Source organism: Octodon degus, unplaced genomic scaffold (assembly GCF_000260255.1).
Source record: "Octodon degus isolate 3935 unplaced genomic scaffold, OctDeg1.0 scaffold00002, whole genome shotgun sequence".
NCBI lineage: Eukaryota > Metazoa > Chordata > Mammalia > Rodentia > Octodontidae > Octodon > Octodon degus.
In genome coordinates, this window is record NW_004524578.1 from 14,219,164 (window position 1) to 14,231,360 (window position 12,197).

At 45.9% G+C, this 12,197-nt stretch overlaps 1 protein-coding gene across 2 annotated transcripts in view; it reads right to left on the minus strand.

The window, feature by feature from the left end:
• Sv2b (synaptic vesicle glycoprotein 2B) overlaps positions 1-12,197 on the minus strand; it is a 241,076-nt gene that overhangs the window by 35,073 nt on the left and 193,806 nt on the right. For both annotated transcript variants that reach the window (XM_023712764.1, XM_023712762.1), the window contains exons 7-9: positions 8,082-8,192; positions 7,232-7,320; positions 3,826-3,990 (exon numbers count right to left, since the gene is read on the minus strand). In XM_023712764.1, the coding sequence (XP_023568532.1) occupies positions 3,826-3,990; positions 7,232-7,320; positions 8,082-8,192 (365 nt within the window). The remainder of the gene's footprint in view (positions 1-3,825; positions 3,991-7,231; positions 7,321-8,081; positions 8,193-12,197) is intronic.

Genomic DNA, 12,197 nt, shown 5'->3' on the forward strand with positions numbered 1-12,197 from the left:
TATGATTCCACTTCTAGGTCTATAAGTTATAAAAATTCTTTCATAATCACATTTTGTAGCATTATTTTTAAACCAAAGAACACCGTCAGCTCTTTGCACACCCTACAAGTGCTATTTCAACATGAAGTCAACCTTCATTTTATCCAGCTGCAAGTTGTCTGCTTTCGCTCTGCTCCTACCCTGCTTCCTGCTACCCTGTGGACCTTATTTTAAAGCTAAAGCCCTGAAAATTTTGTTTTGATTCTGAGTTACCTACGTCCAACTTTTCATAGAAACTTTTATCCTTCACGAACAAATTGTCTGTGTAAACAGTGATGCCTGCCCCTTGGAAGTTGCGACTCTGAATATTCAGAACACATCAACTTCCTTTCGGTTGGGAGGAAGCCCGAGGATGAGGATGTTACCTCCGGGTTGTGACCTATCACAGACAGGAATTAGCACCTTTCCTGGTGTCCAAGGAGACCTAGTCGGAGAAAGCTCTTCCCCCTTTTAATCCTCAGGGAAGCCAGCCCTGCCAAACAGATTTCTTCCCAGCAGGAGAGAGTAAGTTAATTAATTAGTACAAATTTTGGGATGAAAACCGACCCTGCTTTTAACTGAAAGTAAGTGAAACCTGACCTAACATTTGGCTCGAGGTATAAGTGATGAACTTATTCTCTTCCCTGTCTTGCATTTTCCAAAAGAACTCATGAATTCTGGAAAAATACTCGGGGTCACCAGGTCCCCTAAGAAGTACCAGGAAGCGGCAGATGGCGCTTGGGGAGCAGATCCGAACCAGTCTGTGCGCTTTTTCCTTCTCGGGACCTCCTGGTTTACAGTGGGATGAGGGTCTGGCTTCTACACGATGTTCTTTATTGACAAATCCATGAAATCTGAAGCTCTGTTCACACACAGATGTCCTTCTCCGCGTAGGCGACAGTCAAAAAAAGAAATAATCTCCACATAAATTTTAAACCAGCGAGGTGGGGAAGATGTCTAAGGGGCAGTACTGACCCAGAGAAATGCCCGAAGGAGGCTGAAAAACAGCTGGTTATTCTGGTTTAACATCAGGCTGGAGGTTTTCCAAGACCAAGTGTTGCCGCTCATGACCAGCAGAGGGCAGGACTCCTCAAGAAAAGAAGCGAAGCGCGGTTCTTCAGTGTCAATCCTACTTAGCGCAAGGGAAAAACACTTTCTGTTCACTTTACTAGGTGAAAACCTCATGAGCTCCAAGCTAGAGAAGTTAAAGTAGACTTTCAGTCCCCACTGGTTAAAAATACATATGACAAAAGTTTCAGTAAGCTCAGAATAACTTTGAAGGAATTCACGTTTTAATAATCACAGAAAAATATCTGATATATTTGAAACACTAGACAGGGAGCACACACGTGAGAAGAATGTTTGCATCTAGTCTCAGGTGATTCAAGGGCCCCTATGTATTCCCAGACCCTTGGCAGTGACACTGTGGTTCCGGCGGTCCTGGGTCCATAGATGAGACCCCTGCTCTCAGCAGCCCTGGCTGGACCCGCACTTCTACCCAGAAGGGTGCTGACAGCTAGGAGAACACTAAGAAAAGCTAAAAGGACAGAGTGGACCCAAAAAATCCAACTTCTGCATAACTGAGACTTAGAACTCTAAAATGCACCTGTTAGAAATTACAAGGATGTGGACTGGGCAGATAGCTCGGTGGTCTCAGCACCTGCCTGGAACACGCAAGGTCCCAGGTTTGATCCCTGGTACCACATGCCATGCTGGCCCCAAAACTGGGCATGGTGGCACATGCCTGTAATCCCAGCATTTGGGAGGCTGAGACAAGAGGAACACTCCAAGTCCAAACTGTGTAGCGAGACCTGGTATCAAGACAATGAAAACAAATTTTTTAAAAAATTAAACAGAAATTACAAGGATGCTAACATTGCAATGAACTCCTCGAGTGCAGAAAACACCACGTAAGCCAGAGCCTCTGTGGAAATGGAAGGCTTCCGAGTCAGACGGTATTTGCAGTGCCAGCATGGGCCAGACGCTGTTTACGGACCTTTCTATTTCTCTTAGCTGCACGGCCTTGAGCCAGTTCCTCAGGCTCTGTTTCCCCACTTGTAAAGTCACATATTCCCGACCTCTTGCAGGGGTATTGTGATTCATGTGGGGCTTTTGAAGCACAATGTGGCTGGTACAGAAGAGAGCTAAGTAAAGCTGGCTTCTGCAGCGACACCTGCTGGCATCGTGGGCACTGTTCCCGTGTCACAGCAGAGTAGGACTGAACGTTGGGAGCTTCATCATGAAGTTTCCTTGAGTGAATTAGTCTCTTCAGGAATTGGTGTCCCTTAGCTTTCAATCTTTGCCAAGTGCTGTGGTAGAGGTAGGGCTGCATTTCTTCCTGGACAGGCTGATGCCCATTCTCCTGACCCCACGGATGAAACATGCCTCACCTTTCACCACCCCAGCTCTAGATCTGCCACCCTAGTGCCATCCCCTGGTGCAGCCCTCAGGGACTCTGAGCATCTGAGCACAGGATCTGTGGATGTCTTAGACAAATGCAAAGAGGTTGGTCGCTGAGCATCAGCATTTTTAAAAATTAAAACTGGAGACTCTGTACCCAACAACACCTCGTCCCTGAAGCTTCCTCCCTGAAGGTCTCATACATGGAGGACTGACAGCCATCCTTTGATTTCCCTCTCCCCAATCAACAGGGAGCCGCTGCTAAGCTCTGACCTGTCAGAGCCAGGTAGACAGCTGGGAGCAGGGGCCCCTGGACCCTTCCCACTGGTTGGCCATCACAACACATGAACAGGGCCTTTCCTGAGAAACCAGACACTCGTGGAAGGAGAATCATGCAGCCTGAGTAAATGTAGCTCGCATCCTCCTGACCCACTGTGGCACCAGCCAAGGGCATCCTCAGACAGGCAACCTTCAAGCCCAGAAGCCCAGACCACCCGAGTCATTGGTCCCGATCTAGGAAGAGGAGGAATAAAATACACTGAGGAGACAGCACCCCACCCATGGCAAGAGGGCTCTGCTAATATGGCATGGTTTTCCTCTACAGGACAACGCCCCTGGCTGGCCACAGAGTGCACTGATTAACCCTGCAGTGTGACAGTAGGTGAAAGAACAGCAAAAGGCGGAACCATAAGAGGCCCAGCATGGAGCTGCTCCATGAGTTCAAGAAAAAGCTCAACAGCCGGGTCCCAGATTATGTCAGGGACCTCAGGAGAGGTCCTTAGAGAGCTCTCAGTCCTTTTATTTCTGGTGCTGCCACTGCATGGCCTCTGGCTGCTCACATACTTATCACTTACAACCCAACAAGTTTGCCAAGTAGAGTTAATGAGAGTGACCATGGGCAGGCGTGGTGACACACAGCTACAACCCAGCCCTCTGGGAGGCTGAGGCAGGAGGATAGCAAGTTTGAGCCCAGCCTGGGCAACTTAGCGACTTAGTAAGTCCCTGTCTCAAAACTAAAACAAAAAATTTTTTTAAAAAAATGTAGCTCAGTGTGAAGGTCTTCTCAGATTCAATCCCTAGTGATACAAAGAGGAGTGGGCACCTGCAGAGGTGTCTGTGTGCAGCTGAATGTCGAACATGGCACCATTAATAGAGTGCAGCTTTCTGCTCCAAGTGACTGTCCTCGGCCACATGTCACACCCTTCAATAAACAGTCTATAGAGTGAAGAGCAGAAGAAGAGAGGGCCAGCACAATACAAGCAGCTCCAGGGGATGACTGTGTCACTCCAGGCAGGCTGTGATGACAGTGACAGCACTCATGCCCTCCACACTGAATTCTCATCTCTCCCCAGAACGGTCCCCAGACTGCCACCCTGATCCAAAGGAAGGCCCTGGCCACACACTTACTTGTCATTCACAAGCTTCCCATGTTGGTGAATCTGATTTTCCATGGTGAAGTTGATGGTGGCACCATACACGTGCTCACCAAAAAACACCTTCATTTTAGACTTGTACTCTTCATCTTGAAAATACCGGATCATGTCAGGGAACCAAACTGTCAGACCGTAATAGCTGGAAGAGAGAAGACAGAACGTCTGAGTGGTAGCACTACAACTGATTCCTTCACAACCATAGTCTACACTCCTGGCTTGTTGTGGGTCAGACTTTTTAAACGTATTAATTGGGTTCACTATGAAACAATAAAGTAATTCATCATATTAATATAGCTAAGAAAAAAATGTGGCCATCTTCATAGAGGCAAAAAAGGTATTTGATTTAAAAAATTCATTGCTGGGCTTGGAGTGTAGCTCAATGGCACAGCACCTACCTAGAGGCAAGCGCCCCTGAGCTCCATCCTCAGTACCAAAAAGAATCATTCTGGTAAATCATGGACCATCAACACTTCCTTACCATATCTCAGCTCAAGAGTCAAAATCTTAGTGAACAGGGAACACCAAGCACATTCCCACCGGCATTAGGACAAGGCAAGGATAAAAATTATCACCACGAGTACTTAGCACCATCTTGTAGGTCTTAGCCAACTCAGAGGAGGGGGCCGGGGAGATAGCTCAGCAGAATAAGTGATTGCCTGGCAAGCTCAAGGGCCTGAGTTCAATCCCCAGTTCTGGTCAGAGGAGGGAAAGAAGTAGGGTTGTAAACTTGCAAAGCAAGAAACAAAACTATCTCTATTTGTAGGTGTTATAACTTTGTACCTGGAAAATTCAAGATGGCCCATTCAAGAAACCTCAGACATTAAACATATATAAAAGCTGTTCAGTCCCACTTATAATCAGGGCAATGTGAATAAAAACCGCACCGCTCTCAGTTAGCAGATTGTCAAAGCCCCAAAGTTTGCTAAAACACTCTGTTGGGAAGACTGCAGGCTAACAGGTGCTTTCATAAATTGCTAGGATAGGGACAAAATTGTATGCTACCATATGGGGAAGAATGTCCACACCTAAAAATATCACTTATGCATTTACCTCTTTTTACCCTTCAAGTCCATGTCTAAGAATCTAGTCCACTGATAAATCAGCCCAAATATAAAGTGGCCCACAGACACAGTGACTCAGTGTGGCCCTGTTTCCAGCAACACAGGTCTAAAAACCTCCCAGGAGACTACTGAGAAGGCCCCAGGAACAGAAGGTGCAATGCGCCATGAGGCGCAGGTGCTGTAAGAAGAAAGAAAACCTCAGTGTGCTGGTAAGAGGAGACTCTGGGTTAGACCAGTGAGCACAGAAGATAAATGTGAAATGTGTCCCTTTGAGAAAGAAAAGGAAGAAGATGCGAGAATATATGCACGTAATTATTTGGTTACTTTCACAAAAAGCATCAACAGAATGATAAATAGGAAAATAAAAGATGAGTATATACAGGAGGCAGAAGGCAGTGGGTGGAGGGAGAAGGAATGAATTCTTGATTTCTCTGTTGTTTCAACATTGGAAATGTATTACCTACTTCACAAATTGAAATGAAACATAAATAAATATAAATAAAACTTTTTTAAAACTACTAGCAAGGGGCCAGATAAATAGCTCAGCAGATTAAAGCACCTGCAAGCAGGCGCAGGGGCCAGGGGTTCAATCTCTTGGCCTGCCATGCCAGTCCTGCCCCCGGGGCATGCTGAGATGGCGATTGAGACTGGGCATAGTGGCACGAGCCTGTAATCTTAGCTCTTGGGAGGCTGTAAACAGGAGAATCACTACAAGTCTTATCTTGTAGTGAGACCCTGAACACCCTGTAGACCCTTCCCTAATATACAGAATAAATAAATATCCTTTAAAAAATAAACTACTGGGGCCGGGGGTATAGCTCAGTGGAATAAGTGCTTCCCTGTCAAGCTCAAGGGGCTGAGTTCAAGCCCCAGTTCCGCAAATAAATAAATAAATAAATATTAAAAATAAACTACTAGTCAGTTGAATCCTAGCATAGATCATATTTGGCTTCCAAAATATTCTCAGGCAGCTTGAATGGTTTAGGGAGCACAAGTCAGCAGCAGGCACAATACTCACACCTGCCTGGGTCTAGAAGCACATGCGATCTCCCCACCTTCACCCCATAATCACAGAGGACATTACAGCCCATTAACTTTCCTGGGGTGAGGCAGGGTATGTTTTAGACACAGGCAGTGGTGAGCAAAATAATTTCCCAGATGCAGGCTTAATCTGCCTAGAGGTTCCCTGTTGGCACTAGCAATTTATTGAACACTTATTATATGTCAGAAACTGTTATAAGCACTTCCTATACACAGTAAAGCAGCCCTGTGATGCCGTAAGCAGAATCCAAAATTCACACAGAAAGAAAGGTCCTATTACGTGGAGATTAATGCAGAGGGTAGGGTACAAGTCAGCAGTGTCAAGGAGGAGAAGCCAAGCACACGGGGAATTGCAGTTTTCTTTATTGTGGGATGCAGCATTGGGCAGGCTTTTTGTTTTCTCTCTCTTGTATTCTCATAAACACTGGTGACTGCCTGCACGGCACTCATTCCCAGCTTCTCACGGCGAACAGAAACTTCATTGTATATAGATGTCAACCCTTAAGAAAGGTACCCGTATCTCCAGCTTGGAGGTGAATCCTGAGTAGTCTAAAACCACTAGGAAATCCCATCTCGTTTACCCGAGATGAGTTTAGCCATAGGCTCCTGGCCCACTTCCAACTCGGGCCACAGGAAGGAAGGTCGGCTGCATGGGTCTGAGAAAAGTTCTCTTGGTGTTAAGAAGGATGCTTAATAATTAGCAGCCACTAACAAAAAGCAGCTAGCTAATGATCACCAACGTACAACCAGGTAGAGGCTGCATGTGTTACTTAAAGTCTGCCAAGAGGGGCGATCCCTTAGGTCCTCACCACGCACACAAATGGTAACTATGTGAGAGGAGGAACGTGTCCATTAGCTCAGCGTGGCCCTTATGTCACAATGTATTTGGACAGCAAAACTAAGTTGCCCACCTTATGTATTTATGCAATTTTTGTTTGCCAGTTATACCTCAGTATAGATGGGGGAGGGAGCTCAGGAAAGACAGCCTCTTTCTGCCTGAGACACAGAGCCCCTTGTCACAGGATGACGGGAGGAGAACAGCATCTTGCAGTCAGTACCAGAACTAGCCCGAGGCTGAAGCTCTCCTGACAGCCTGCTGTACTAGAAATTCTTGCTCAGATGCAAACTTTCCTCTAATAGAAGCCACCAGAGGGCGCTGCCCAACAATTGCTGCCGGAAGCATCCAAGCTGACGACGCAAAGTCTGTGAATCCTCTGTGTGGAAAGGGCACAAGTGAAACTCAGGAACATTAGGGGGCTCGAGCGGGAAAGAACTCACCTGAGAGCCATGGTGAACCAGACCACAGCCAGAATCAGGGTGTTCATTCTATAGGGCCCCATCACACAGTACAGAGCATTATCCCAGACCTGAAATCCAGACCAGAGAAGATCACTTAAAGGAAGGAATGTGCATCTTGGAGGAGCTCATTATGCTGCAGCTTTTCTAACAAACTGCCTGCGATCCAGAGGAAAGAAGCAACCTGTCGTCTCCCAGAGCGGCACCAGAGAAGCTCACTTCTTCTTGCTTGCCGGCCTCAGGCTCCAACAGTGCTGCCGCTTTTGCCCTGTGAATGTGCTATTCCGTGAATGGGACCAAACTGCACTGGACCATCTGGGGTACTGAGTTTTCCCCACCCACGGGTGGGGATGATAGCCAAATGTTTATTGATGACACGTCATGGACACCACCCACTTCAGTGCTGCCTCAACAGCTGCTCCCTTACTTCTTCTCTGAAAAAGCCAGTGCTCTGGAGAAAGGACATTGCCTCTGTGAAAAAATCTCTCCCCCAAATCACTAACAAGCCTCCTCAAGGAGCTATTGATTTATTTCACTCCCTTCTTCCTTCCTGTGGATTACTTAATAAGTCACTAGAGAAGCAGGTGCTCACCCTGATTAGTCAGCATCCTTGCCTTAAGAGAGAAAACCAAAGTCAACAAACACACCAGAGTTTAGAGAGTGTGTACCTCAAAGATGCTTAGAAAGATAGGGGCAGACATGGTCTGGGGCCCCGACATCTCTGGCCAGAGCTTCTGCCTCTGCTGCCGTAGGCTGATGAGGGTACTTAGCCTCTTAGTTCTTCACCTGCTAAAGTTATAGACACCCACAGAGCAGCCCTCCCAAATCATACCTGCTTAAAAGTGGTCTTGAATCTGACCAGCCAGCGCTGGTACCAAGTTCCTGTTGAACTTTGGATCTCTATGAATTCATCCATCTGCTTGGGAGTTTTGATATGGGAAACCTGAAAGAAAAAAAAATGATGGGCTAGAGTCGGGGCCACCAATGTTTTTAGCAGGAGGAACTGGTTTCATGGAAATTTTTCCTTGGGCTAAGGGAATGGGGGATGGGACAGTAACAGGTTGATTCAGGAACTTTACATTTATTGTCCATTTTATTCCTTCTATTTTTACATGAGATTCTTATAACATGCAAGCAATCTAGGTTCTTCTAGTAGCTCATAGTAAATTTACACTCTAATGAGACTCTAATGCCACCACTGACTAACAGGGGTGACACCCAGGTGGCTGGGAATACAGATGAATCCCTGATGCTGGCCACTACTCCTCCTACTACGTGGCCCAGTTCCTCACAGCCCGGGGACAGGTACCAGTCCATGGTGACGGTTAGGAACCCTTGACGGAAATCTCAACTCCACTTCGTCTTCAGAATCTTCAATATGTAGTTTTAATACAATTGACTTTTAACTTCTTTCTAATTCTATGATTTAACCACAGGTGCCCACAGCATCTCCTCCACATCTTTCTCCGGTGGTTCTGTTTCACTGGGAAAAGAATGTACCCAAATTTCTTCACCAAATCATGACTTTAGGAAGTTTACCTTAATGACTCTATAACATACTGGATTCCCACTCATATCTTCTTTACCCACAGTGAAACTGATGCCACATTAAAATTCACAGTATTATTCTTAGTAGGTACAGACATCACGGAGGTCTAGAATCTGGCAGGCAACAGCAGGAGGAGAGATGCTGCTACTCAACACATTTCTACCTGTCCTGACAGTTGGAGTCAAGGGAGTAACTTTACTCTCACAGTAGAACCCAACAGAGTAAGAAAGCACAGAGAAAGAGAAATCATGGTGTGTTATCCTGGTAGAAATCAGAGAGGGCAGAGTGTAATGGCAGAAGGACAGCTGCTGTGCCCAAGGCATGTGACTTGGACACTAATACACTGATTTCCAAGGCAATCCAAGTTGAAACCAGCCACTGAATCCCATAACTGATTGCTGTGTTAATGAGATTCCTGAGCACACAGGCTTTTGTAGGCAAGCGGCCGAGGCCCATGCACGTGGACACCTCCTCTTCTTCACAGATCCAATGGAAGAGCATTCTCAGAAACTCTGACACCACTTCCAGCACCTCCTCCAAGAAACCTTCCATTAAGGGATACAGTGAGCCAATGAGTCTTCCTAAGTATTGAGAAGTGAGGACACAAAGGAAGAGAAGTAGAGATGGGATCAGATGATCCACAAGGAGAAAACCAGCGCCTGGACACAGACACAGTACCTGACTCACTGCTGCCTGAATACCAGGTCTGAAAGAGCTTGGCTCCGCTTCTCTCAACCCTACCCACAGAGCCCCAAGACTCTTGAGAGGGGCAGGCAACCCTGAAGTCTGTAGTAACAACAGAGGCTCTTCCCCTGAAGATGCACTTCCGTGGGCACGCTGCAAGCCTCCTGGACTTGTCCGGCCACTCCTGGCTTTGCAGCACCTTTTTTGCCTGAGATGCGACAGGGGGACCTGAGAGCAAGCAGGGCAGGCTCTGGCTGGAGCCTGGAGCTCGGGCTTCCATCTATCCCACAAACATCTCAAACTGGGCCCAGCTCCCCCCAAGGAGACCAGGGGCCAAAGCTGACATCAAATTCCGAAGCACTTTGAAAGCCACACTCCATCCAAAACACTAACCTACAAATTATTTTCTTTCTTTCTTAGGAAAATAACACCCCATTCCCTAGGGATTTTGGAGTGGGTGTGTTGACACCTTCAGACACACTTTAAATTATGATTAATTAGAACCTTTGTCACTGATTTCATCTCAATTAGCATATGTCCCATGCCTCCACCCCAAGCCCTGCAGAACACAGGTGCTCAGTGGAAGGCATCAACACCTTCCCTTCTAAGGCTTCTCTCAGGACACCTGCCAGGTGGCTGTTCCCAAGCTGGACAGGCAGAGAGGAGAACCGGTGGAACTCAGGCCTCACCCATGAAAGCAAAGAGTGGGACACAGAATGACCTGCAGATTCCCTAAGAGGGATTCTGGCCACCTTCAGCCTTTCTCAGGCTGCAGAGTTCATTTAAGAGAAATTTACCAAGGGGAGCAGATAGGATAAAATAGGCAGCAGCATCCAGCTGGACTGAGAATTCCCCTGACTGCTGCCAACACAGGCCGGTTCTCTACAGTCACTCAGCATTTCCAATCTTGCCTTCCCTTCTTCATGCTTTCCTTTCTTCCTTCCTTCCTCCTTTCTTTCTTTTCATTTCCTTTTCTCCCTTCCCTCCCTCTCCCTCCCTCATTCCATACTTCTTTTCTTCTCCTAGCCTACCATGTCACTACTGCTACATAATTCATAAATCATCAAGTCACTCTGCAACACTGAACCCACAACCGTGTTCCATTTTCCTACTCAGTAAAACCCACTAAAAGCGGAACTCATATCTAGGACCCAGCTTGTGTGCTGGGATAAGATGCCATCTCAACACTGACTATCCGCCTACTCACTGATTTTCCCCTCAGCGCTCTCCCCAGGAAGTGCTTCCATCCTTACATAAGGAGCTCCTGGAGTAAGGGGCTTACCTCTCACCTTCAGAAATTGGAGGTTTTTTAAATCAGGCTTATTCTTCAAAATTGGGCTAGTGAGATTCGTTAAAAATAACTGAGAGGAAAAATAATAATAATAATAACTGAGAGACCATCATACTGAGGTAGCTCTAATTCCGTGGGCATTAGAATCTAGCTCAGATATAAAGAAAATAACATCTAAGCTTAGCCAATCAGGCAACCAACTGACACAGTACTATTATCTTGAATTTCTGGACAGTCCAAATAAGGCCATTGTGTCGCTCAAACTTCAAACAATCTGCTTCCACATTTTCCCTATAAAACCTCCCAGTGCTCCTCTAGGTGCACCCCAAACCACTTCTGGGTTGGACACATCTAATTCATAAGCTAAATACTAAAGTATTAATTTGCCAAAGCTCATCTACTTACACATTACAACAAGGTGTCAAAAGAGAAGGTGCGGGGTCACTTATGTACAAAGGCAACCCAAGTAGGACAAGGCCAGTGGCTGACTTAGAAAGGGTCCTTCCAGGAGCCACAGGCAGGAAGCAGTGGGTGGCCCTACTGTGTGGGTGCTACTGTGCCAGATGACCAACGATGAAATAAGAGTCAGACAGAGACAATAGTTTTCCAGGGAGATAAGGATGAAATGCAAGATAAGGTACAGAAGGATGTTCTATCAGGACCCCTCTTAGGAGATGCCATGTGTATATGGGATAAATCTGTTATTAAACAGCTTATGACAAGGGACAATTTCAGGGAGACACACTCAGACTTGAAGGAACTTGGCATGAGCAAAAACAGGTTGTTATTCCAAAGGGAGAAAGAAAGATTGCAATGGAAAGAGGAAAGATGATAAAAAGAAAAGAGAGGGCAGAGAGAAGATGAGAAGGCTCTGATGTAATTCCTGTTATCCTCAGACTTTTCAGTAAAGCTGTAAAATTCACAAATGTTTCGTGTGAGAGCGTGTGTGTGTGTGTGTGTGTGTGTGTGTGTGTTTCATACAAGGATGATGCAGTATAAAAAGTCAATCCAGGTGATGTGGATTCAGAAAGCAGGACCTTCAAAAATGTATAATTGTTTATTTTTTTTTAATTTTCTATCTTTTTCACATTTGATAGGGATTTAAAGTTTAGCATATCAACGATTGTTGGAAAGTACCTGTTCCATGTTGTGTCTAAGGCATTTGATATTCAGACAGATAGTGATGTTAAGCTCAACTGCCTATGCTGTAGGGCAATAATATCATTAAGCTTCTCTTCAATATGCTTCTCTTCAATAAGTTGAAGTTTCTCTTCAAACTTACAACTTAAGTTTGCAGACCAAAAAATTAGAGAAAAAGAAGGGCTACAAGGATAGCCAACATCTTGGCCCTAGCACTTCAAGGTCAGTGAAGACTCAGGACATACAAGAATCTGTACTGTAACATCCTGTAACTCAGTGGTATC